This window comes from Hypanus sabinus, chromosome 9 (genome assembly GCF_030144855.1).
Source record: "Hypanus sabinus isolate sHypSab1 chromosome 9, sHypSab1.hap1, whole genome shotgun sequence".
Taxonomy (NCBI): domain Eukaryota; kingdom Metazoa; phylum Chordata; class Chondrichthyes; order Myliobatiformes; family Dasyatidae; genus Hypanus; species Hypanus sabinus.
The window spans coordinates 136578509-136601382 of record NC_082714.1 but is presented as its reverse complement, the minus strand read 5'-3'; the positions used below and the strand labels follow the sequence as shown (position 1 = coordinate 136601382).

General features: G+C 36.9%; 1 protein-coding gene across 1 annotated transcript in view; it reads left to right on the top strand.

The window, feature by feature from the left end:
* The window catches only part of LOC132398927 (myelin transcription factor 1-like), a 44392-nt gene that overhangs the window by 1756 nt on the left and 19762 nt on the right, over nt 1-22874 (top strand). Inside the window, exons 2-12 of the mRNA XM_059978764.1 lie at nt 888-1022; nt 2028-2118; nt 3068-3175; nt 3999-4210; nt 4653-4855; nt 5593-5853; nt 8195-8349; nt 8866-8928; nt 9060-9128; nt 9617-9679; nt 11204-11287. Coding sequence (XP_059834747.1) covers nt 888-1022; nt 2028-2118; nt 3068-3175; nt 3999-4210; nt 4653-4855; nt 5593-5853; nt 8195-8349; nt 8866-8928; nt 9060-9128; nt 9617-9679; nt 11204-11287 — 1444 coding nt within the window. The remainder of the gene's footprint in view (nt 1-887; nt 1023-2027; nt 2119-3067; nt 3176-3998; nt 4211-4652; nt 4856-5592; nt 5854-8194; nt 8350-8865; nt 8929-9059; nt 9129-9616; nt 9680-11203; nt 11288-22874) is intronic.

The window sequence follows — 22874 nt, the reverse complement described above, 5'->3', positions numbered from 1 at the left end:
ACCACCCACCGCTGTCCTGTAAGGAATTTGTACGCCTTCCCCGTGACCGTGTGGGTTTCCTCTGGGTACTCTGATTTCCTCCCACAGTCCAAAAACATACCGGTTGGTAGGTTAATTGATCATTGTCAGTTATCCTGTGATTAGGCTAGGGTTAAATTGGGTTTGCTTGGTCGCATGGCTCAAAAGACCAGAAAGGCCATGCTGTATGGCAATAATTTTTAAAAATGTAAGTCCTGAACACTATTTCAATTAAACTTGGCTATTTGGACATGGGAATACTAATCCAAACCAGCAAAAGTAAATTTGTAAGTTATCATCACGAAGTTCTTCATACAATGAGTAACAAATGTGCAGTATTAACTTACAGGCAAACACTCACAAATCTGTTAAGAAATTTGTACATTCATAGGAAACTCCTGTGTGCATGAGATAGCTAATAGTTTTTAGCATGCAGATCTATTTTGTGATTTTTCTTTGACTTACTATGCACTGGCCTAGTTCAGCAAAATATAAGCAACACACAGAAAATGCCAGAGGAACTCCAAAGCTCAGGCAGCATCTGTGGATGGATTAACATTACCAGCTGAGAAACTTCATTAGGATAGGTTTTCCTCCATAGATGCTGCCTGACCTGTTGAGTTCTTCCAGCTTTTTATATATGTTGCTGAAGATTACCCGCATCTGCAAAATCTCTTGTGTCTTAATAAAACATAGTTTGATTGGTGTACACTCATTAAGGCAGAGATTGTTAATGAGACAAGAACACAAGTTTTGCTCTGGTTTTCTGCTGCCAATATAAAGTTATATATCATATGTTTCCTGCAACTTTGGCTAGCAATATATAACACACAGTTCTGCTGGTCTTTTTTTAACCTGCTGTTGTGTAGATCCCTCAAGATCAGAGAAAAGGGAAATCAAGTGCCCTACCCCCGGCTGTGATGGTACTGGTCATGTGACAGGATTGTATCCACACCATCGTAGTCTTTCAGGATGCCCACACAAGGATAAAATACCTCCAGAAAGTGAGTAGAGCAGATCTGAACACTGCACAGTCATCTGTAGATATCTGACTGCTGACCTCATTCATGATGGATGGAAAGTAATGATAGAAAGAGCTGAAGGTGTTTGGACCTAGGAAACTGGTTGTGGAACTACTACAGCAATGTACAAAAGGTCTTGCTTTCCTTGTAGATGAAATTACTATTATATCAATACTTACACGGGGATAAAATCTTCTTGGTGATAGAAATATTTGCTTTTTTTATTTATGTAATCAGTGATATAATTTTCCTAGATTAAATAGAATAACTTGAGAAATGCTGGCCCTGTTCTAGTTTAGAATGAGACTAGAGGTTGGGAGGTGATTTGAGCCAATAGTACAGTATGTTGCATATTAAATTTGAGAATCCTGGTATTTAATGTCAACATAGGCTGAAGTCCCTCAAGTAGCACCATCCTGTCTCCATTGATTTGCTGTTGGGAGCCATTCGCATTGATGGCACTGTACACAGTCAATTCTATTGCACTTTATTGTGTCATAGGCACATGGTTAAAAGAAACTAAAAAATCCTTCAATTGCTGACCTATATGCAAACTAAGTACATACTGAGTTAGACAGACCACAAGAGTTCAACTGCTGCTCTGTGCTAAGTTTGCTGTACCTTAAATAATAGTTACTTTCAATGCCCGTGAGCAAGGAAGAAGAAAACCATTAAGAATTTTGCCTTTATAGCAATCCAATAATTCCTTCTGTGACAGTGCTATTCCTCAGTAAGTTTCCTGTTCACCCTATCTGCCTTCTATCCTCCCAGTATGCTCTACAATCCCTGACCATTGCCTCCCATCAAGGTCAAGTACCCTGCCAGGGCTCACTTGTAAGGAATAGCCATTTAAATTCAGGTTAGACAAAGCTATCTTCAAAAATCTGCTGTAACAATGCTTTTCTGAACACCAGTGTGAAGTTGTGATAGTGTTTACAAAAAGGAAGTATGTCTTTGATACATTTTGCTTTTTCTTTGCTTATTCAGTCCTCGCCATGCATGAAAATGTTCTTAAGTGTCCCACACCGGGCTGCACAGGGCAGGGACATGTCAATAGCAACCGAAACACACACAGGAGGTAAGGATTTTTTTGGCTCATGTCTGTAATTGTTTAATATGCTGCACCCACTGCAAGGGATCTGCGAAGGAGGAGGAAAGTGAGGGCCCTCTCGCCATTCCTCACTAATTAGTTGAAATATGTGCTAAAACCCATGAAGTATTTGCCTCAGGATTAGAAAGATAATTAATGGTGTCCCGTTGTTAGTAATGGGAATAATATAACTTGTTAAGAAAATGTTAATTTGAAAGATCTGTTTTACATATGTATTTTCTTTAAAAATGAAATTCATTTTGAAATTTAAATAAACAGTACTGGACCACATTGCTGGACTGCATGGAGAGTCCAGTGGTGGAGTTTAATGGCAGTTTTGATTCTCTGACTCCTAGAACCAGGACTTATTCAGTATGTATAGTCCCAATTTCCCAGTGTCTAATTATTTGATTAGTGTAACATATTTGGAACCATGGCCACCACTAGCATCACTTGACACAATGTTACAAGTGTTCTAATTTATTGTAGTCCAGAAATAAATTCATTTTGTATCTGTTTCTGTTTCCTTGTGCTCCATTATTTACTTACTGAGGTACAGTGGGGAATAGCTCCCGGCCCTTCGAGCTGCACAACCCAGCAACCCCCGATTCAACCCTAGCCTACACACAGGACAATTTACAATAACCAGGAAACAGGAGCACCTGGGGAAAACCAGTGCATTCTACGGGTAGGATGTACAGTTTCCTTACAAATGACATCAAAATTGAACCCCGAACTCTGATGCCCCAAACCATAATAGCATCACAATAACCATGGCTTTTAAAACAAACAAATGCCTGAAATCAGAAGTCATTTCATACCTATTTGTTAAAGGTTCTTAAGGACCCAATTACACAGATAGCCCCATGATTCTATAAACTTTTCTCTTTTTTTTTGGGCCAACCTTAAAAGTGAATGACTAATCTTTTTGCCACAGCCTTTCTGGATGTCCTATTGCTGCTGCTGAGAAGCTAGCAAAATCTCATGAAAAGCAACATAACAACGAATCTCCTAAAAGCAGCCAAAGTTCTGACCGAGTGTTAAGGTATGTTTACCACCAAAGGCGCTAATGCGAAGAAAGCTACAAAAGTTAAAGCAAGCTAGAAAGACCTTCGGTGCACTGCTATTTAGATTATCAGAAAATAATTACCAGACATCATATTATCAGCACTGATTCAAGAATAGTATAAACTGTTCTTTGTATTGTGTCATCAGTTTTCAGATGGAAGTTTTACATAATATAATGAAATTGATCTTTTTAAAGTAGATAATACAATTTTCATATATATGGGAACACACCTAAAGATTATTAGATAAGTTTACTCATTTGGAATTAAGATACAGAAGTCTGTGTATAATACATGACTTTTCATCTGTTGTAGGGTAATTTATATAAAATTCCATATTCTATCAGTGTGGTGTCTATTCATATAGTATGTCACTAAGGATTAATACTGATCTTATTCATATCATATACCATACAATATCAGTTTTGTGCTTATTCCATGTTTTTAGTGAATTTGCTGATATTAAGAAACTCAGAGTAATAAAATATGGAACTAGTTATCAACCTCAGCAATTTTTTGACATTTGACATAGAGTTAGATTGCCATATGGTGTCCCTTATTGTTGACAATAGAGTAATTCTAATCCAGTGGCAGTCTTCCCTTTAAGTTGTTGTTCTCACATTTCCACTCTTGGATATATCGATAGGATTATGTTTTAGCACAAATTAACATGATTTGTGAAAAACTGATAAACATTCAGGCTGTCTTTTGCGTTATCAATGTTTTCTCGAAATCAATGGAATGTGACACAGGCTTGGACAGAGCTTTGCCATTCAGTTTTTAACTCATTGTAATTTCCAGGCCGATGTGCTTTGTGAAACAGTTGGAGATTCCGCACTACAGCTATAGACCTAATATGCTGCCAGTTACCCCTCGTGCTAACCTAGCGAAGGAGTTGGAGAAGTATTCCAAGGTCACATTTGATTATGCTAGTTTTGATGCACAAGTTTTTGGGAAACGTGTGATTGCTCCAAAACTTCAAACATCTGAAAGCTCACCGAAAACCTATAAATGTAAGCATGTGTTTTAAAACCCAAAACAATCAAATATTAACATTGAATGAAAGCTAAAAATTGCAGTCACTGTCAGTTGATATTAAGAGTGACAGAAAACCAATTTATTTCATGCTTCAGATTAAGTACTACTAAATTGATAGTGTTATTAGCAATTTAGCATGGAAATTCAGTATAACAAAAGGACAAAACTGATTTTTGAAAGGCATATAAACATTGACTTAAATATCTGCATTCATGATTATTTCCAATAGCATCTCAGCCAGATTCATAAGAAACATCATATTATGCTTGAAAAGCTTGGAATGATTCATAATATAGATCTCCAACAGCTAGCTCTCTTGATGTGATCCATACTATTTTGTAAACTATAGATTAAATATTCAAATTGTTGGAGTAGAATTTTCTTGACATTGTCGAAATTAAATACTTTTTCACACAGCAAAACCATTCTCAAAGGCCTCCTCACCTAGTCACAGTATGTCTACCAACTATGTTAAAAGCTCATCGTCATCCAGTAACTATGACTATGCTCATGAAGCCGAAGCTGCACATATGGCTGCTACAGCTATCCTCAATCTATCAACACGTTGTTGGGAAATGCCAGAGAATCTAAGCACCAAGCATCAAGAGCACCCCACTAAGGTAAATCATTCCACTCAACTACAATAAAAACAGAAAAATATTGGAAACACTCATCTATGGAGAAAAACAGAATTAATGTTTCAGGTCCTTTGCATCTGTTCTGATAAAGGGTCTTCAAACGTTAACTGCTTTTCTTTCCACAGATGCTACTTAATCCGTGGAATGTGCCCAACATTCTCTGGTTTTCCTTCAGATTTCCAGCAAATGGGCTTTGATTTTCAGTTCCATTCTACTAATTGGGTTGTGTAGAAAACAGTAAGCAAGAAAAGTATAATTCAGGGGGTTGATTAATGAAGTTTTTCCCCCCAAAAGGCCTGTTGTGTTTTTACAGGAAGATGTGCTTGTTAAAGTTCATTTTTACCTTCAGGCCATAGTGGTGTATTTGAGTAAGTGTTTTGAGACATGCTTCGTAAAGTTGTCACCAATGCAAATTTCTACATCAGCAAGATGAATCATCATGGCAAATTTCCAGTGAACATTGAGCACAGCATCAATACTTTTCAGTTTACCACAAAATATGCCTATTTGTGTCAATTCATTTTTGCAATTTGCAGATAATTCCATAATACTCTATAGTTATAATCATAAAGCAGTACACCCAGTCCCTTACAATGAAGTATAAAATCAATAATGTCAAATGGTAGTAACTGTGCTTACCAGATTATTAAGACAATTGTTTCTTTTTCAAAAGTATGAAAAATACTTTGTTGTGACGTCCTTGTGTAATTATTTTACAGAACATGGACATTGAGGTGGATGAAAATGGAACTCTGGACCTCAGCATGAATAAGAAACGAAAAAGAGAGAATGTGTTTTCGGCTTTAAGTTCCAATGTGAGGTCAGCTGAGTTATCCTCCTCCTACCTTCATGGAAGCAGCAGCACATGTAGCAGTGTAATGGGTTCTCCGCAGTCCAGTCAAACATCTAAACAAGATGAATTTGATGGCCCTATTGACTACACAAAGCCTAGCAGGCAAAGGGAAGAAGAATCTGAGGAGGTGAGCTCTTGGAAGTGTTGTTTGATTTATGATGTGAGAAAAAGTAATCCTCTCTTTGTGCTCTTGTCATCATAACACATAACAAAGGATTTGGTTTCAGAACAAACTTAGTCGTCACATGATTGAAGCACCAGTTCATTACAAGTGATTTATTTAATTTGGACTTTCGCTTCCCCCCCTTGTCACCTACAAATAGTGAATGACTCATAAGGGTGACCTGAATTAATTCAGCATTCAATTTCTTCCTCCTGCCCAGTTAGACAGCTAAAATCTGCAACTGTCACTACAGGAGATCTGTAGAATGAGAATCTGAGTTTATTATCACTGACATATATCATAAGATTAGTCATTTTGCAGCAGCAGTACAGTGCAATACCTAATAGATACTATAAATTATGATAAGAAATATATATGTATCTATAAATTCAAATGAAATAATTAGTATAAAAAGAGAGCAAAAATAGGTTGAAAACAGGGCAATGATAGTGAATTTTTATCTTAAATTCCATTTGTACTGTGTGATTGCTCTACAGTCGACCCTCCTTATCCCTCCTTATTGGTTCCAGGATCCCCTGCGGATACCAAAATTCGCGGATGCTTAAGTCCCTTATTTAACATATATCAGTGCGGTGGTCTTTAGGACCCAGCGGAACCCCGGACTTTATTTAACATGTCTCCGTGTGGTGGACATGAGGGCCTGGCAGCGCATCTCTGAATCCGCAGTGTTTCTGTTCACAAAAATAAACATGATCGCGATTGAAAATAAGGTGGAAGTAATAACACGATCGGAAAGAGGTGAAACACTATCGGTCTTGAAAAAATGTTAGGCTACAGTCGGTCAACGATTGGAACCATTTTAATGGAGCATGTGAAAGGCCCTGCCCCGATGAAAGCTACAGTTATTACTAAGCGATACAGTGGTTAAGTTATTGAAATACATATGTTTCTTAAGTGTTTTATATGTATAGAAAGGTAAAATATGTATTATATACTAAGAAAAATGTTTGACTAACTGATGCTAAATAATACTGCTAAAAAAATAAGTCTGTTCCAACTTCAAATCCAACTTAAAGACGGACTCAGGAATAGAACTTATTCATAACCTGGGGACTGCCTGTATTTTTAAGTCATTTCTAGTTTACTTATAATAACTAATACAATGTAAATGCTATGTAAATAGTTGTTATACTGTATAGTTTAGGGAATAATGACAAGAAAAAGTAGTCTGTACATGCTCAAACAATGAGTGCTGGAGACAGAACTTCCGGGTTGTTAATCTGCGGTTGTTTGAATCTGCGCATACGGAATCCACGGATAAGGAGGGCCGACTGAACATTCTCCCATTTTGTAATCCTGATTGCAAAATAGCAAATCAAAAAGTTGAAATTACATGGTTTTCCCTTTTGCACGCGGTTTAAGTTGTAAATAAAAGACTTAACAGTGATAAGCAAGCCGGCAACGGGGATTTTTGCAAACATGAAGAGCAGGTTACAAACAGGTGCTTTCAATTAACTTATTCTTTCTCAAACCTTCGGTAAAAACACCTGGCGAGTGTGAAATTTAATTTTGCATTTAGACCCAGATCATGGGGTAAAATTAGACTCCTGAGACTCTGGAACAGCTGGATGGAAGGTGTTCTAAGGTAGCATTTCCATTACACGCTGATCTGATTTAAATATCAATTTCTCAACACAGAGTGAATGTGAATTTTTTAATAATTTAGCAAGTTGCAATGCAGCAGTATTGGAGTACTATCTAAATGTTGCATGGTCTTTTCATTCACAAAAATCCAATAGCATGTGAGGCATTTAATTTTAAATGTGCTGTCAGCACTAAGTTGAGGTTTAAGAAATTGTAGGAAGGGGAGAAAGAGAGACCCTATTATGTTTTCAGGATGTAGATGGGTGAGAAGTTTGGTGATAGTCTGTCAAAAACCAGAAGATCATGGTTGGGGAGATCTTAAGGCAACAGAAGTATCAACAAAGCTCCCTAAACAGCTAACTTAATTCAAAATAAATTTACATTAATATAGTATGGATATGCTATTGGTCAGTTGTTATTACTGCTAGTATTGTGCAAGTTAGGTTACATGTTGTTCGGACTGTTCCGCTAGCAGACTAGTGACTAGCCCCGATTTGGAAAGTTCAAAGCCTTCTAAAAATGGTTTATAATAAGTTCATAATCCATTTCCTCTGGCAAACAGACGGTTTTTGAAAGGTTCAGCGTTTAATGAATTATGACTCCTGAAGAGTGGAAACTAACCTATTATCATCACAGACCTTTGTAAAGTAAAGAAGAGGGGAGAGAGTGTTTCACTAATCAAACACCTTTGTGATCCTAGATGGAACCTGCCACCTCTTCATTCCCTTCCTCAGAAGCAGGAGATCTGGAAGTAATGGATGAAAGTATGGAAGATAAAAAATACCCAGGGGAAGTCACAAGTTCCAGTCTGAAACTGAAATTTTCATGCAAAGATGCCAAGAAAGAATTAATAACGTAAATAAGCTTATTGCTAGAATGCTTTGTAACCTGAATATAGGTAAAGTACGGGAAGTATGAGTGTGCCTGAATGATATAATGAGATTTGTAACTAAGTATTTGTTACTAAAGCATATTGTTACAGTTTTAAGGTCCAGAACTGTCTTATTTGCTGAATTTTCAATTCCCATGTTCTGTAATGATACGTGTATGAGCTATTATTCAGTTGCTCAATGGTTGCCTTTTGTTGAATCACTAAGTAGTGACAGCAGCATAAGAAATTTATGATAAAGATTATTTCTCCTTTCAAGCTGGTTATTACAGATTTTATAGTGCAAAAGAGTCTGAGCAAGAACAATTTTAAATATTAAAAAATTGGTAGCTGTATTATTTTGAGAAGCCAGTTTGTTGTTAGATTATTAATCAGTTCAAGAATAGAGAACTAGTCAGATACTTTGCCTTTGGACATTTTCTGCAGTATAAAAGGATGATCCCCCATTCTAAGTTTTCTGTGTTTCTTCAACAATCTTTCAGCTGTCCAACTCCTGGATGTGATGGCAGTGGTCACATCACTGGAAATTATGCCTCACACCGCAGGTATTTTGTGTGTGGATTCTTTTATGCAATTGCTACTGAATTATTTGCAATAAAAATCAGTAAACGTTTTGCTTGTTTGGTGTTCTAAAACTTCCTCTTTATTCAATCCTTCTGCTTTTTTTCTGTTGCAGTCTTTCTGGTTGTCCTTTGGCAGATAAAAGTCTAAGAAACTTAATGGCTGCTCACTCTTCAGAACTCAGGTACATCTGCTTTTTAAAAACTTTAATTTTTTTAGTAATTTACCAATAAAATTTCTCTAGGGAAATCTTATTGCTGCAATTAGCAATGGCTGTTTGTTCAATCATTAAAGAAATATATTGACTCTACAATGGCAGTCTATAAGGAGCAAATTTTATTTAGAATTTGCTGAACCATTAAAAACTAAGGCTCTTGCTTTTTTGAAAAATTATTTTCAGAATAGATTATATTTTCATTGAGTCAGGCTTCTATCTGCAAAGGTACGCTGAATAGATAAATGCTTGCTTCTGCTATTTTTCCATAATTTTTAGAGAAAAGTTGCAGGAAATGGCCTTTTACAAGATCAATAAATCTATGTGTATTGGATCTTAGTGCTGTTAAAGCTACATTACATGATTCAGTTTGAAAGCTACCATTTTGATAGTCATAATGAATTGCAGGTGAGAGGAATTTGCAGGAGATGCTAAGCTAACTTTTCTTTCATCTTAAGGTGCCCAACTCCTGGTTGTGATGGATCAGGTCATGTGACAGGGAACTATACTTCTCACAGAAGGTGAGCATCACAACAGTAATGAGCTAAAAGCACTTTAATAATATCAGATGTGTTTTCTCTTGCTCAGGTTTGCTCACCTATTTCATTGGTTCCAAAATTAAAATCTGCAAAACTTGAAAGAACTTCAGAGAGACCCTTACATTGCCATCCAAGTCTGTATCTACCTTGTTCTAGGAGCAGTGTGTCGAAAGAGTTTGGAGTTCAGTTTCTGTGTGTCACTCATTGCTTAACTTTGCTGTATTCATCATGCTTTATTGGTTTCCTTTATCTGGAGACAATGGCAGAAGTTGTCAGCATTTGGAAATGATCCTGACACGGCAATATCTGGAAATTTCTGCAGTAATTTTAACTTACTGTGTATCATATAGAACTATTCTAAACTGTTCTGTGCTGGACAGTTTAAAGTACAAGGATTAAATAAGAAATAAAATATCCTATACATCACCTCAGAGTTAATAAGGTCTCGGTTTACTGGTAATTACTTTCTCTGGAATGAACAGTAATTTTTTATTTGAATTCTGAACATTTTTAAACTGTTCAATTACAGTACTGTTTAATTAACTTTTAGGCGCCTAATCTGTTTTATTAATCAATGTCCTAAGTTCATTTTTCATTTTTAAATTAATGATAAAGTAGTCAAATAGTTTGTTACAAGATATCTCATCTGAACAATTATACACTTAACAGAATGAATGACTACCCTGAAAGGCTTTTATGCTGCAACTAAAGAATAAAAATTACTGTTGGCAATAATAATGTATGAAGACTTATTAATGTTATATGCCCACTACTTTAATTGAGCTGAAAGTTTAATTTAAATACACAATTATGTCCACAAATAAAACTGACAGAAAAGAGCTACAGAAAATCCTTGATTTGGCACCAAATAGGGCCTGTTGATTCATTACCCAAACTGGCAGTTCCAAAGCTCCGCCAATAATTTTATAGGGACCTACATTTCCTCAGCTAGGACGCCCACTAGTACTGCAAGCTCCTATGACTAAGTTAGTGGCCAACAGTACGTACATGGTAGAGTAGACTCAGTATATTGAAAGGAATACTGATTGTACCTCCTATATGTTAGTAAATTCAAGAATATTTGCTCAGTGCTAAAATGTGCCACTGATTAGTAGGAAATCTGGGCCAGTTTACTTCCCAGACCCTTACAGCTGAAGGTTAGAACAGCCTCAGAGTCATCTGATTTTGTACTAGCCCAGAACCACAGCTACCCCATAGGATCAATCCACCAATATATGGAAGTAGTATATAGATCTACAAAAGGCTTGGGTTTCTAGATGGTCAGAATTGGTGGCAAAGAGTCTACCTCCCAGATAGCTACCTGAAAGTTAATATCTAATCTATTAAGTCTACATTATCTATATCACAAATGGTAATTTCATCCTAAATGTCTTCTCAACTAATGCACAGCAATCAAAATGATTCATCTGCATGAGATGTGTTGATATTGAACAGCAGTAGCCTTCCCCATCATCAACAGTCAATCTTATTCTGGTTGATTTACAGCTTGTCAGGTTGTCCACGTGCTAAGAAAAGTGGACAGAAATTGACTCCTACCAAGGATGATAAGGAGGATCCTGAGCTCATGAAGTAAGTTTTCCTGTGGCAGAAGCCATTTCTGTTGTGTGTCACATCACCCCTGACCAGAAAAATTGCTGAAAATCGGAACAACTGACACATCATGTAAAAGGTAGCCTCCAACTGGATGGCATGAACATCAAATGTTTCTAGCTTCTGGCAATTTCCCCCCAACCCCTTCTCCCTTTTTCCATTCAACATTCTGGTTCCCCTCTCAACCCTTCTCTTCTCACCTGCCTATCACCTCCCTCTGGTGTTCCTTCTCCTTCCCTTTCTTCCATGGTCCATTGTCCTCTACTGTCAGATTCCTCCTTCTTCAGACCTTCACTGTTTCTACCTATTGCTTCCCTGTTTCTTTTTTTTCATCCCTCTCCCCCACCCACTCACCTGGTCTCACCTATCACTTTCCAGCTTGTACTCCTTACCTGCCCCCCCCCACCTTCCTTCCTTTCCAATACCGATGGAAGATTTCAGCCCAAAACGTCGTCTATTCATTCCCCTTCATTATGCTGCCTGACCAGCTGAGCTCCTCCAGCATTTTGTGTGTGTTGCTCAAGGTTTCCAGCATCTGCAGAATCTCTTGTACATAGGTCAGCCTGTTTTTTTGCTAATCACGCCAGTGTTAGTTGCAGATCATGCAATAACAGAAACAACTTAAGCTCTTATATCAGCATTAGCCAAGCAATATCTCCAAAGGCACTTTAGAAAAACAAAGAGTAATTACGAAAAACAGCAGAGGTGACTTAACATTTGTTTAATGAAATTGATTTTGAAGATACTTTTGTAGGTGTTGAGAAGTAAAGTGGATGTGACTGTGTGGAATGATAATCCCAGTTTGGAAAGTTGTGTAAGTTCAAAGTTCCATCACTAGTCATTAGCGAAATAGAAATCATACTGCTGGATAAAACATTTGTGGTAAGTGAGGACAGAAGCATGAAAAGAAATTAAAAGAAGCATGCTTGGAGGTCTCTGTATCAGTTAAGTGTTTGGCGGGGTGGGGAAGTATGAAGGTGAATGGACAAGTTTGTTAAACCTTTCATTGATACACATCCAGGAGGTGCACTTAAAAATAAATGATATACAGTAATTCTGATAACCTCTTAGAAGATATCAAGTCTATAAAGCTGATAGCTTTCTCACAACCGTACAGTTTGTTAAATCTCACAATGATATACCAAAGAGATGTGTTTAATAATAAATGATACACTTCTGATAACTTCTTAGAAGGTATCAAGTCTATAAAACTGATTATTTTCACACAACTGTATAGAAACTATTCATTATGCCATAGTATTGCAAAATAGTGAAGTTGGAAGTTGTGTTGCTTAAAATCTTTAGTCATTAGCAGAACATGTTAATACAGCAGCTTAGAAACTGTGACTTGAATATTCACTAATGGTTGGGATGCTCTGTGCATACCCATGTTTCCAGATCTCATCAGGTGACATGTATTGAATTGACTTTATTACTTACATCCTTCATATGCATGAGGATTAAAAATCTTTATGTTATGACTCCATCTAAATGTGCAATGTGCAATTTATAGTATTTATAATAAATAGTATGTACAACAGGATAGTCAATATAACAGAGAAATACAGTTGTGTCAGCATGCGTTAAGCGGTCTGCTGGCCTGGTGGAAGAAGCTTTTCCAGAGCCTGCTGGTCCTGGCTTTTATGCTGTGGTACCGTTTCCCGGATGGTAGCAGCTGGAATAGATTGTGTCCCCAGTGATCCTTGGGGCCCTTTTTACACACCTGTCTTTGTAAATGTCCTGATTAGTGGGAAGTTCACATCTACAGATGCACTGGGCTGTCCACATCTCTCTCTCTGCAGAGTCCTGTGATTAATGCTTTATAAAGCAGGGGAAAAGGCACTTTGGCCCATCTGATCGATGCCATCCAAGCTTGTCCCATATGCCAAGGTTTGGCCCATATCCTTCCAAGCCCTTCCTATCCATGTATCTATTCAACTGTCTTTTAGAAGTTGTTATAGTACCTGCATCTACTATTTCCTCATATAGCACCCTTTGTGTAGGAAATAGTTGCCCCCTCAAGTTCCTATTAAATTTCTCCCCTCACTATAAATCTGTGCCCTCTAGTTCTTGATATCCCAAACCTGGGATAAAGACTTTCTATGCCCCTCATGATTTTATACATCTCCTCTTGCTCTTCCACATCCATGAAACAATGTCCTAGCTTCTAAGCAATCCATGATGGACAACTCTCACATTTCAGGAGAAAAGTTAAAAATATTTATGCATAGAATTAGGCTCATAGTGGGATAGACAACTTGGTTCATATTTTTTGTAAAATGAACAGTCTTGTCATAAATAAGTAATTGGCTTCAAATAATAAAGTGAAACTGTTAAAAATTTAGAAATAGTAGTCATTGTTGATCTAAATACAGCACACAGTGGTTTGAAATGTTTCTTGGTGATTATTATCTACTGAGACAAATGCTATAATGTTGGCAGGGCAGAAGAGCCTTGTACTGCCGACATGTACTAATCCCTGCTAAAAATAAATACTTCTGTTCCAACTACGGGTATCAAATCTCCACATATTTAGAGTCCAAAAAAAAAACAATTTTCAGTTATTTCCACTGCCAATACCTAACAATATCAAGAATCATTTGCAATGTATTTATTGTGTGGAGTGCACATGGTTAGTTTTAAAAGGTGATCAAACACTATTTTGCAACAACAGTAAAAGTTAACAGTGTATACTCATTTAGAAATATTTGCTTTTGATAGAAGAAAAGCATTTTAACCTCCCTATGTGGGGAGCATACAGTTGTGTAGGGGCATCAGCGCCAGATTTGGGGGTGAACGGTCCAGCTGGTTCCTTCCATGCTTTCCATCCGTGCTGGGTCGAGTGTCAAGTTAGCAACTCAACTTCGTAGAACAAAAACAGTCAAATGCTACGGAAACAGCAAAAATGCTGCCCAATGCACCACAAGGTGGGAAAAGGGCAACAATGTGTTTAGCATAGAGGGGAAATATGGTGGGGGAATACTGCAATAAGATACCTGCTAAGTATTTATAATGGCCACAAGCATTTGGAAGTGATGCAGAGGTCTCTTGATGGCAAGAATCGATGGGTAGGCCATGTAACGTTCAGATAGCCACCTGAAAGATATTATCTCATCTAGTAAGTGTCCATATCTACTATCACTATTAGTAATGTCTTCTCAATTAATGTATGTGTCTTTTTCATTACTGTTTATTGCAATTTACAAGTTGAATGCTTTTCTCAGACAGGTGAAAAATTGGAATCTCTTTATGGAAAATTTAACATTCATAAAGCTGATGACTTTGATTAGGTTCTATAAAAGATCCAACATTAGTTAACATAGTTGTGAATATGGTAGATTTTTTGTGTTTAAAAGTGAAGTAAAATTTAAGAAAACTGATGGTTTCAGGAAGCACCAACTTAATGGTTTTGGGGTGGCAGACAGAGTTACAGTGTTACAGGGCAGACAGTGTAGGTAGTTAAGGAGTTTTATAGATGATGAAAGTAAACCCAATGATTCCTGAGAATCCTTGACCTCCAACTTTTCAAGATGGAGAGGAAGCTTTTGGGATGTTATTAACGCAAGTGTAAACAGCAGAAAGAGTGCATTTCCCTTGAGCCATTTCCTTTCTCCACCTGGAATCTTTTGCCCATAGGGAAGAATAGAGTGTCTATTTCAGGAGTTTGGTGTCAGTCATGGAAATTACATGGTTCACTTATGCTGCTAGTAGACCTACAGGTTTTAGCAGAACCATCTCTGTAGGTAACCACCAGTGCCCTGAGGTGCCTCCCAAAGTTAGTCCATGTGTAAGATGTTAGAAGGGTCACTAGAATGATTCCGGGAATGAGAGGGTTAACATATGAGGAACGTTTGACCGCTCTTGGACTGTACTCCTTGGAGTTTAGAAGAATGAGGGGGGACCTCATAAAAACATTTCGAATGTTGAAAGGCATGGACACAGTGGATGTGACAAAGTTGTTTCCCATGGTGGAAGAGTCTAGTACGAGAGGACATGACTTGAGGATTTCAGGGCACCCATTCAGAACAGAGATGCAAAAAAAAACTTTAGCCAGAGGGTGGTGAAACTGGAATTTGGTGCCACGGGCAGCAGTGGAGGCCAAGTCATTGGGTGTATTTAAGGTAGATATTGATAGGTATCTGAGTAGTCAGGGCATCAAAGGTTATGGTGAGAAGGCGAGGGAATGGGACTAAAGGGGAGATTGGATCAGCTCATGATGAAATGGCGGAGCAGACTCGATGGGCCAAATGGCCGACTTCTGCTCCTTCGTCTTATGGTCTTATGTGTGTAGAGGACAGGAATCTTTGCTGTTCATCTTCATTTTCAAACATTCTTTTCCCTGTACATTCACAGACTCTCGGGAGCCACATCTCACCTCAGCTCAGCATTTATGTGGTATTTCATTTTACTTTCTGGAATCATAATAACAGTACAGAATAAAAAAGCAGAATGCCACAGATGCTGGGAATCAAAACAGAACCAGAAATGTTCAGCATGTCAGGCAGCATTTTTGGAGAGAGAAGCAGGTTCCAATCGAAGACTTTTTAATAATTTATGTTCTCAAATCCACAGAATAAATAGGTGTTAACAAACCTGATAAAAGATGATTGTCTGCACCTGCTTCTGTTTCACAGACATTGCCTGACTGCTGAGTATTTCTATATGTTTTCATCTAAAATTGATTGAACAAGACATTGTTAATGAAGTTCAAAATCAAAACAATGCAAATGATGGAAATATGAAATAAAAGAAGCAAATTTAGGAGATGTCAGTAGACATTGTCTGAGATAAAGGAATAGAGTTAACGTTATGACCTTTCAATGACCTCCTGAACCTTTTGAGTACTTCTTGTTTTTAGTAAAACGAAGAATAAGATGTACGCTTGTGTATTATCATTTGACATAGTCTGCTTCCATTTAAATTCTTATGCTGTGTTTTCATTGAAGTATATACTAGGCCATTACCAATTCATCATTTCCATTCAAACAGCTCTTCCTGACTCTGCAGCTTTAGCTATCAACTGCACAGAATGGATGTGGATTTGGATTTTGTTCAGTTTATTTTAAATGGAGATGATACTGAGTTAAATTGTAGTTAGATTCCCTCTCCTTAGTCATAATTGGACAAAAGCCACTAGCCTAGTATTTGTTCTTTATAGGTGCAATAACCAGAGGAGCACACTAAGTACAAGTCTGAATGCCAGCACAAGTTGGGCATCAGGCCTCATTTACGTCATTTCAATGAGCTGCCTGTTGATTCTTCCAAAGGCTTCGTGCCTATTTAAACAGTCAAATATTCAATCTGATCACTGCTGTACCCGCGGTAATTCATTACATTTCCATACAGATTTATGCAATGCTGTTTCAGATTATTGGATCAAGCATCTTTTAGGCATTCTTAGAGCAGAAAGCATCACTTCAAGAATTTGGCACATTTTTCCCACAAGATGTATGTAATGCAATTACAATTTGTCCACCAACAAATTCTTGTTAAAATAATCCCCACAGAAAGTCTTGTTCCTGTAGTGGAGGTGAAATAACTCTATAATAAGCATATTCATTGCAAGATATGCTTGTTTTGTTATACACTAGCGGCTTCCATTTATGCCTGTTCACCTTTTTAGATTGCTGTGGTTTGCATCTGTATAGTTGATGATAATGTAATAGGAGTACCATTAATGTGACCTTCACAGCAGCATATTCCCAAATTAATGGAAGCAGTTAATAACTGATTCAAGGTTTCAATCCTGAATTTACACCCACGCTCCTGATGGATGAATGTCATTATTAAAATTTAATTTAGAATTATTCTAATAATGTTACTGAACTGCATTGCTAAACATTTCTCTGAAAATTATATTCTTGAGGAGGTTTATCTAATGTACAGGATGAAACTACAGTTGATGTATTATTATCCAGAATATTTATATCAAGTAGTTTTTCAAAGTAGAGTTCATTTTTTTTGCCTCATGCCATAAAAATTCATTAAAGCAAATGGACCATACTGATTGACAACTATGCAGCTGTGTAATTATAAAGGCACTCCAGTCTATATTTAAAATAACTTTTATATTATTTTCTTTAGTTTGCAGGTCTATTAAGTTGTGGGATCAAATTTTTAAAACTATTTTTATTGTAGTTTATTTGAGATTCAGTGTAGAGTAGGCCACACTGCCCAGCAACACCCCGATTTAATCCTAGCCAATTAACCTACCAAGCAGCACATCTTTGGACTGTGGGTGGAAACCAGAACACATGGAGGTAACCCACGTGATCATGGGGAGAATGTACAAACTCCATACATGCATAAGTGGGAATTGAACCCGGGTCGCTATATACACACACACACACACACATATTTATTATGCATTTATTATACTTCAGCAATGGCACCTTTAAAACCTTTCTCCTTTGGGGTTAAGCAGTATGCAGTTTGACACAGTACATTTATAAGATTAACAGGCAAAAACACAGACACTAGGCTATGACATTAGTCGTGATGGAAGCATAAAATGAGCAGCTGACCTCCAGTCTGATTTTCTTATCCACAGAATGTAAACTGAGCTATTAATTCAGTTACGTGTTTTACAGTTCTGCCCAAGGACTGTGAGCTTTCAACTCACTTTCAAAAAGATTATGAATTCTGAAAACCGTACTAAATATATTTTGCTGTGATTTTACTGGCTTTCCAAACTGCTTTTACTCATATAATTTTTGCAAACATTAGCACAAAGTGGAAGTTTTGTGTTAATGAGAGCTAAAAAATGATACATTTAAATAATGAACTCAGTAATGCTGAAGTACAATTATCTTAAGATTTATTGCCTTATACTTTAGAGGAAGGGTAGCATATGGAAGAGCAATGTTTAACAGCCTCTTTCCCAGTTGTAACTCTCAGTGCATTTTATATCAAGGGACTGCTGTTTAATTTATCAATTATCGCTGTGCATGCTAAAGGAACAATTTGCACCAGATGCTAAGTATAACAAGTTTAGTTTTTCTAATTGGCATTGCCAAGTTTTTTTATTATTTCTTTGATATGGTTATATATATATATATATATATATATATATGTAGCTAAGTGTACTCTTCTGGTTAAAGCCTTATTATAAATTAGAGGTGAATGAATCTCCACAGCATAAAGCCATGCTGACTGTCACTAGTAACCATGCTTTTCCAAATATGATTACATCCTGTCCTTAAGAATCTCCTTCAGTAATTGTCTTATCACTAATATAAGATTCATTTGCACATAATTTCCTGGTAAAAATCATATCAAATCTAACATTCCATCTTCCCTGAAATTTCTCCACCTTTTGCTTCTCCATCATATATAATCATAGAACAACGCTCACGGGGAAAAGTTAAGGGTTTTTTTCCAAACAAAATGAAAGTGATTTATTGTCTTTTACATGGCATAAAATTGTTATTTTAATTAAAAAGCCATGAAATGGACATCAAGATGTAATATTCTGAGAGTTAGTCTGATCCTTATAAATACATGTAACTGACATCATCAAGCAAGAATAACACATAAATAAATGCGGTTTTCACTATTTTTTCAGCAAAATTCCTCTTAATACTTAGTCCAAGACAATAGGTACATCACAGAATTTTGTCCCATTTAAACTATGTTTATTTGTGATTTTTGCATTCAGTTTAAAAACATCATGTATAAGTAAACCTTATCCACAAAACTTACAATAATAATGAAATTGATCATTGATTATGAAATCATTATAATTGGGAATATTCACTAATTGCTGTTGTATTTGCAAGAAATTCCTAAAATTAAAATGAAATTTGAGACAAAAAATAATCAGGAGGTATGTTTATGAAAAGGGCTAGATTGATTTATTTTACAATTTATACTTCAATTATGCAGTATATGCTCTTTTGTAAGTCATTTTTTAAAATTTATTAACGCACTGCTGAGGCCTCAATTGGAGTATTGTGAGCAGTTTTGGCCCTCTTAACTTAGAAAGGATGTGCTGAAACTGGAGAGGGTAAAGAAGGTTCACAAAAATGATTCCAGGACTGAATAGTTTGTCATATGAAGAGTATCTGATGGCTCTGGGCCTGTACTGCTGGAATTCAGAAGAATGAGGGATGACTTTATTGAAACCTATCTAATGGTGAAAGGCCTTGTTAGGGTGGATGTTTCCTATGGTGAGACAGTCTAAGGCCAGAGGTAAGGAGAACTCATAAGGAGGTACTTCTTTAGCCAGAGAGTGGTGAATCTGTGGAATTCTTTGCCACGGGCATCTGTGGAAGTCTAGTCTTTATATATATTTAAGGCAGGGGTTGATTGATTCTTGATTGGTTAAGACATGAAGGGATATGGGGAGAAGGTAGGAGATTGGAGCTGAGAGGAAAATTGGATCAGCCATGATGAAATGGCAGAGCAGCCTTGGGACACATGGCCTAATTCTGTTCCTATATCTTATGGTCTTAAAATGAGAGTGACTCAAAGGAGATGAACAATTTTAAATATATTTTTTGTGATCAAGATCAGTTTCACCAGTATTCTTGTTACCGCTCTGAATTATATCGAGTAATATTTCAAAGCATTTTTTTAATTCTTTGTTTTAAGATTCAGCTTCTATGTGACATGTTCAGTAGCATGCAAAATGCACATATAGGTGGGCCAAATGAAATCAATGGGCCCAAAGGCCAAATTCTGCTCTTATGTATTACGGCTTTTGGGTTCCAAAAGAAACCTGGGAAGCAAAATAAAACAAAAATCCTATCTGGACATAATTAATATTTATTTTCAAACAGTAACTCTATTATAGATGTGACTCTTGCCTTACATGAAAGTTTCTTTCTTTCAAAGTGGTTTAGAAAAAATAAAGTTGTGTTCACTTTTTACTTTTTCCACAGAAGCATGAGTTAGTTCTGTTATGTCTTGTAACTCCAAAACATAAAACTAAAAGAAAGACACAGGACTAGGGATAGAAGTCTAAATTCAACTTTTACTTAAAAAGGCGCACACACGTCAAGTGGTGGCGTGATGACATATGCTATTTACATACTTCTACAAATAACCCACAAAGCATTATTATTTATGTAAACAACAAAGAATGCTTAATCAAACATTCAGGCAATCTGAACTCTCCTCTTGATTTCCTGATCCACAACATCATCCAACAATTCGTCTATTTTTGTCTCTCCATTGACTCATTTCTTTTTGACTTTCCATTCATCCAGCCAGGTTTTGGTCTTTACATCTACTTTTACAAGCATCTTTCTCTCTACCACTTGAAGTTCATGCAATAACCTTAATATGTGCAGTATATTCTCTATACTCAGAAAAGCCGAATGCTTGCAACTTTCCTGAAAAAGCTTGAACTCTCTTCCAGTTTAAGACCAAGCCACATTTAGCAAGTAACTGCCTGATTAATATATCAGAAGTTTACTCAGATATGTTGCCTACAAAAACTGTTGTATTCGAACCACTGCTTTTGTCACTTCCACAATCCCTCTGTGATCTAATATGCTTTCCAGCCTGACACATAGAGGTTGGCACCAACACCTGTTTACCCTCTGTCGGGCAACAGTTCATTGTGTACAACATGTAGACAGTTGAGGCATCATCCAGTAACTTTCTTAATTCGCTTTCAGTTGACTCTTTTGCAGGGGATATGGCATGCAAATGGTGAATGGATCTTCAATCGATTTGCTGGCCCTCCTGTTTTCACCACATACATGCCAATGTGGCTTATTGGTTGTTGTATTTCATTGTCACAAATGTAATTTCCACATGAGTTATCTTTAGTCCGGTAAAAGTTCTTAGTTTGATATCTGCAGGCTTCAGTTCAGTATCTTTGAAATTCCATTCAAACTCATTTTGTGGAATGGCTGAAACAGCTGAGGTACTGTCCAATTCCATTTTAATTAATTTGCCGCACTTGTGGTGTAAGCCATATTGCTTGTGTCTTGTTGGTTTGCACCATGTAGCTCTCAAGGCTACTCAGTCCTGTGTCATTCTCATCATTATCAAGTTTTTCATCAACAGCACGTAGATTAGTGCTCTTTTGAAAATGCAGCTTGACTTTTAATCTTTATCTCTCGTTTGTGCAGTCCATTTATTTTTGACTGCTTGACATGCCCTTTGTATTTGTCCTACTTTGGTTTTAGTTCTAGACGTCCCTGCATTACTTTCACAATATAAGCAAAGCTCATTTCTGCTGATTTGGTTGGAGCAAACTCCTAAGCAAACTGTCTATTTTTCTACCCAATGCACTCAATAAAAGTGCTGCTTGTTTCTCATTGGCTATTCTATTTGCTCTAAAATATAGCTCAATTAGCTTGATATATATATTCCAGTTACCTGTACTGTAATCAAGCACATCAATCTTTCCGATGTAGCCAGCCATTTCTGCTCTTTTTTATGATTGTCACCCTATAAATTCTACCATTTTCTATTTGTGTTTTAACACAATAGTCTCTGTCTCCTTTTCTGAAGAAGCACATGCTGCTCTATTTGTTTACTCGACTGTTTCTCACTGTGCTTTTTTAAACCCAAATACCTCACTGCACTTCCAACAGATAGTCATCTCAGGTTCATTTGAAACTTTCTCACCACCACTGTTAGTTTTGTAACTTCAAAACATAAAACTTATTTAAATGAAAGACACAGACCAGGGATGCAAGTCTAACTACTATTTTTATTTTAATTGAGGCGTGCACATATCACACAGGGGCATGATGGCATACACCATTTATGTACTTTTACATATAACCCACAATCCATTATGTAAACAACAAAGAATGGATAATGAAACAATATATTTACAATATTACTGAAATAGTAAATACACAAGAAGTTTTATCCTCTGTCTGAATTTTCTGAGTAATGTTTTGCAAATTTTGGTAGGATGAATTTCTGTAACCTGAATGTCTGTAACACAGGAGCTACCTACAATAATCTTACTTTAAAGCAAAAGGTCATCTTTGAATGGTCTGACCTGGCATGAATCTTACTGTATCAGTGCCATTTTCAGAATGAGAGTCACTGGTGAAATAACAGTGTAAACAATGGTGATACAGTCAATCACATTTTACAATGAAACCATGAGTCTTAATTAACTATATGAGAAATAAATGAAATGCCAATTGCCATTTCCTGTAGAAACTGAATGAAACATGTACCTGCATCTAATCACTTCCAACTTGGTGGAAATCAGTCCAAAAAGGAAACCAGATATTTAAGTTGTGCTTTACTTTTGAAGTCTCCAGAAGAGCAGTGATCCACAAATTGGCTGCTGTCACCCAGGAACCCCACTCTCTATGATTGCCACTCAGATTCTTAATGTAACTTCATGATGGCTGTCTGTCATTTGATACTCTGGTGATCGGCAGCCTCAAAATCAATGTATTGTAGCGGTGTTCTACACGCAGCGCTGAAATAAGTTGCAAAAGAGGTTTATTCAAACTTCGCAGCCTCACTTTAAAGCCTTCCTGTTCCCACCCTCCCTGGGCGGTAATGCTGTAGGGGGCGCGTATTCACAGTCCTGTCCCCCGCGCGGGCTTTTCCCCTTGCTGGTGAAGCAGGCTTTGCGCCC